This window comes from Rutidosis leptorrhynchoides, chromosome 9, assembly GCF_046630445.1.
Source record: "Rutidosis leptorrhynchoides isolate AG116_Rl617_1_P2 chromosome 9, CSIRO_AGI_Rlap_v1, whole genome shotgun sequence".
NCBI classification, from domain to species: domain Eukaryota; kingdom Viridiplantae; phylum Streptophyta; class Magnoliopsida; order Asterales; family Asteraceae; genus Rutidosis; species Rutidosis leptorrhynchoides.
Genome location: NC_092341.1, coordinates 277,495,045 through 277,498,008, shown reverse-complemented (window position 1 = coordinate 277,498,008; position 2,964 = coordinate 277,495,045). Strand labels below are relative to the sequence as shown.

At 32.4% G+C, this 2,964-nt stretch overlaps 1 protein-coding gene across 1 annotated transcript; it reads left to right on the top strand.

The window, feature by feature from the left end:
• Positions 1–359: 359 nt before the first annotated feature.
• Positions 360–2,486, top strand: LOC139866919 (uncharacterized). Its single transcript, XM_071855216.1, has 3 exons — positions 360–936; positions 1,179–1,364; positions 1,840–2,486. Exons 1-3 carry the CDS (start codon positions 484–486, stop codon positions 2,131–2,133), a joined length of 933 nt encoding a protein of 310 aa, XP_071711317.1. The 5' UTR covers positions 360–483; the 3' UTR covers positions 2,134–2,486.
• Positions 2,487–2,964: the final 478 nt, after the last annotated feature.

Genomic DNA, 2,964 nt, shown 5'->3' with positions numbered 1-2,964 from the left:
CAAGTAAAAAGAAAACATAGCGACTAACGTAAAAATTTGAAGTAAAAGTAATGGATAACTTAAGCAATTTTTTTCTTTTTCTACATACAAGGACTTAACCATAGTTAAACTACTTCACTCAGATTAACAAAAAACGCGTAGAAAAAAAAAAAAAAAACATGTTTTAGACAATTTTATTATAAATACTTTTTAGTGATGTCGTGAATCATATAATTATAATTATATTAAAATTATAATATTATTAAGTATTAATATAATATAATAATAACGATCAAATTATTAGACGTAAATTATTAAACTTTATTATATTTTCATATAATAACTGGCTTCGCTTCACCTCACCTCACCTCCAGGGTGTCCCTATACACTTCACACATTCTTCTTGCTCATTTTTATTTTTATACATACACTAAAAACTACACATTAATCATTATATCACTATCTTCAATTCTTACACCTTAAAGAAAACCTCAAAAAATATCAATGCACGCAAAGACAGATTCGGAGGTCACAAGCCAAACGGCGTCGTCTCCAACTAGATCTCCCCGGCGACCAGTATATTTCGTTCAAAGTCCATCACGTGACTCGCACGATGGTGAAAAAACCACAAATTCATTCCACTCAACCCCAGTTTTAAGTCCAAGTGGGTCACCGGGTCGCCACTCCCGGAACTCGTCTTCCACTCGTTTTTCCGGGTCGCTCCGACCCGGATCAAGAAAGGGCAACCATCATCAACAATTACAACAACCTCGAAAAGGTGAAAAGGGGTTTGATGCAATTGAGGAAGAAGGATTAATAGATGATGATCATCGACGTGGGATACCTCGGCGGTGTTATTTTTTAGCGTTTGTTGTCGGGTTTTTTGTTTTGTTTACTTTTTTTGCACTTGTGTTGTGGGGAGCAGCTAGACCTCAAAAACCTGAAATTACAATGAGGGTAAGTAAAGTTTTACTAAGTAACATTCTCGATTTAATGTCACTTGGGTATGAATAATTACTAGTAAATTGTATTGGGTATGTAAAAAAATTGGATCTTTTTTATTAACTTTCATATGGGTATGATTAAATTTCAGTTAATTGAATCTGGTATGTAAAAAGATTTGATCTTTTTGATCAATTTTCACATGGGTATGATTAAATTGACTTGGGTATGTAAAAAAATTTGATATTTTTTTGCAGAGTATATCTTTTGATGAATTTGTAGTGAATGCCGGAGCTGATGCATCTGGGGTTGCTACAGAAATGGTGACGATGAATGTCACTATTAAATTTGATTTCCGTAATCGTGGTACATTTTTTGGAGTTCACGTATTATCCACGCCTGTTGATCTTGCGTATACTGAGCTAACCCTAGCATCTGGATCTGTAAGTCCCTATTTGTTCCCAATTTTTTTACAATTATGTATCTTAATTACGTATGATTATTACTAATTTGATCAAAACTCTAATGGGTATTAGTGTTTTCATTTAAATCTCACATGGGTATTGCTTATTTGATCTAAATTTCTTATGGGTATCCACTAATTTGATCTAAACTACAGATGGGTATCAATAATTTGAGCTCAATTTTATTTGGGTATCACTAATTCAGCTCAATTTCAGTTGGGTATAACTAATTGAGCTAGATTTTAGATCTGTAGTTTGATCTCAATTTCAAATACGTATTACTATTAACATAAATCTGAATGTGATCCTGATTACATCTCAATTTCATTTGGGTATCACTATTTTGATCACAATTTACATGGGTATGGTTGATTTAGTTCCAATTTTAAATGGGCATCACTGATTTGATTAAACCTCAAATGGGCTTTTTTTTTTTTTTTTTTTTTTTTTGCAGATCAAGAAATTTTACCAATCAAGAAAAGGACACAGACTAGTGAGTGTGAATCTACAAGGCCGTGGGGTTCCATTATACGGAGGTGGTGTGAATTGGAGTAGCATGAATGGTAAACTGACTGCACCGGTGCCACTTAACCTAAACTTCACGGTTAAAGCCAAGGCTTATGTGCTTGGCAAATTGGTTAAACCCAAGTTTCATAGAAAGGTGTCTTGTGCCATTGTTTACAAACCAACTAAACTCAATGCTCCGAATGTACCTATTTCATTAAAAAATTCTTGTACTGTTGAGTAAGTTTTAACAAAAAAAAATTACCTTCGGTGGGTAAATTAAATACTACTGTAGTAGTGTATTTTTTGTTATTCTAAATATTTTAATTTAAAGATGAAAAAATGTAGTTGGGAGAGGTAGGTGAGTTCGGGCAGATCTGAAAAGATTACGAGTAGTTGACCGGTGGTTCGGCTGATGACCTGGAACCAAGGTCACTGTCGGTGGGTGATTGGAAACTAAAACGGATCTGTAATTTTATTACTCCGTATTATTTACAGTATTTCATTTTTTCTAATGAAATCATGTTAATGTTATTATAAAGTTGTAAAGTCCACTCTGCTCTTAATATGTTTACTATTGAACGTGATTAATTTATATGTTGTTTACTTTTGTTCTAATTTTCGGTTCATTTTGTATTCAGAGAATTCATTCGATGAATGTCGTATTTTTAAATTTGGGTTAACTTTTATTGTTCTTATGAAAATATTATAAAGCAAACACTTTATCCTACCACGATATATACTATGATCATGATAACTATAGTCAAGCACAGGTGGTTATGATCTTAAAGTTTGCGTTCGGTAAAAAAAAAATCAGGAAAAATCAAGGGTGTGTAGAATTTATTGCTGGAGCTAAAGCAGGTAGTTCGAGTTCAGTTTTTAAACTCCAATATAAAGCTTATTTTATTCACGTGTGTGTGGCAAATGAGCTAAAGCTGAAATATTATAGTTCTAAATTGACAAGAAATGACAATATGTTATGATACTAAAAGTTAAAAAAACATGTAGATGACAATTTAATAATTCATACGCATGCATAAGAATAGAACTTTGCATAGTAAAATTTGTAATATAA

Excerpts from the sequence above, each read along its gene's own strand:
- LOC139866919 (XM_071855216.1), top strand. The coding sequence starts at position 484 with ATGCACGCAAAGACAGATTCGGAGGTCACAAGCCAAACGGCGTCGTCT. Across the intron at positions 937-1,178 it reads AACCTGAAATTACAATGAGG|AGTATATCTTTTGATGAATT; the intron begins GTAAGTAAAGTT and ends ATTTTTTTGCAG. Across the intron at positions 1,365-1,839 it reads TAACCCTAGCATCTGGATCT|ATCAAGAAATTTTACCAATC; the intron begins GTAAGTCCCTAT and ends TTTTTTTTGCAG.